We start from the raw sequence: 729 nt of genomic DNA on the forward strand, positions 1-729 counted from the left end.
CTTGGCCCGGCTCTACCTGCTTTGTGTGGTGTTCCGAATGCTCCCAACTACTAGGATTCAAAGCCCGCCGGTTTTGGAGAGGAATAGCGGACTCCACTGTTTTTTCGTAATAATTGCCGTTTATCCCAACTAAATAATTAATTTGTGTGAATAATATATAGTTGAAAGATTGTCAGCAATTTTTCTTTTTTTTAACGGATTTATAAATAGTTAAAACAAATATGTTTTTGTTTTCTTTTGACTTATACTTTTGTTTTTAGACCAAAAATGCAACAGCACAACAAAAGTAAAGTTTGTTACTACTACGATTCAGATATAGGAAACTATTACTATGGACAGGTACTTTTTTCACTTCTTCACGAAAAAATGATTTACCAAAATGCGAAAAGGTGAAATTTTAAACCTCGAGACTTAAACCGAGAATTATTATGATCCAGTTCAGATTGTCTTTAGTTTCAGTCAATCTTAAAAATATCTCAGTCTGAATATCGTTAAGTCAAAACTTTTGAACGGTTATAATCAATGAAGCCCAGAAAAAATTTAAATTTGGAAATATTTATAATTGATCATTTTTACGTACAGGGCCACCCCATGAAGCCCCACCGGATGCGTATGACGCACAATCTTCTGTTGAACTATGGACTCTACAGGAAGATGGAGGTCTACAGGCCTCATAAGGCCACTCAGGTTTGTCATTTGAATTTTACCCGAATATTTTCTTTTCAACAC

At 34.7% G+C, this 729-nt stretch overlaps 1 protein-coding gene across 1 annotated transcript in view; it reads left to right on the plus strand.

Moving 5' to 3' along the window:
* Positions 1-235: 235 nt before the first annotated feature.
* Positions 236-729, plus strand: part of LOC111699846 (histone deacetylase 1) — a 2,467-nt gene continuing 1,973 nt past the window's right edge. Inside the window, exons 1-2 of the mRNA XM_023470588.1 lie at positions 236-339; positions 583-687. Of these exons, the coding sequence (XP_023326356.1) occupies positions 268-339; positions 583-687 (177 nt within the window). The 5' untranslated portion in view covers positions 236-267. The remainder of the gene's footprint in view (positions 340-582; positions 688-729) is intronic.

This window comes from Eurytemora carolleeae, unplaced genomic scaffold (genome assembly GCF_000591075.1).
Source record: "Eurytemora carolleeae unplaced genomic scaffold, Eaff_2.0 scaffold347, whole genome shotgun sequence".
Taxonomy (NCBI): domain Eukaryota; kingdom Metazoa; phylum Arthropoda; class Copepoda; order Calanoida; family Temoridae; genus Eurytemora; species Eurytemora carolleeae.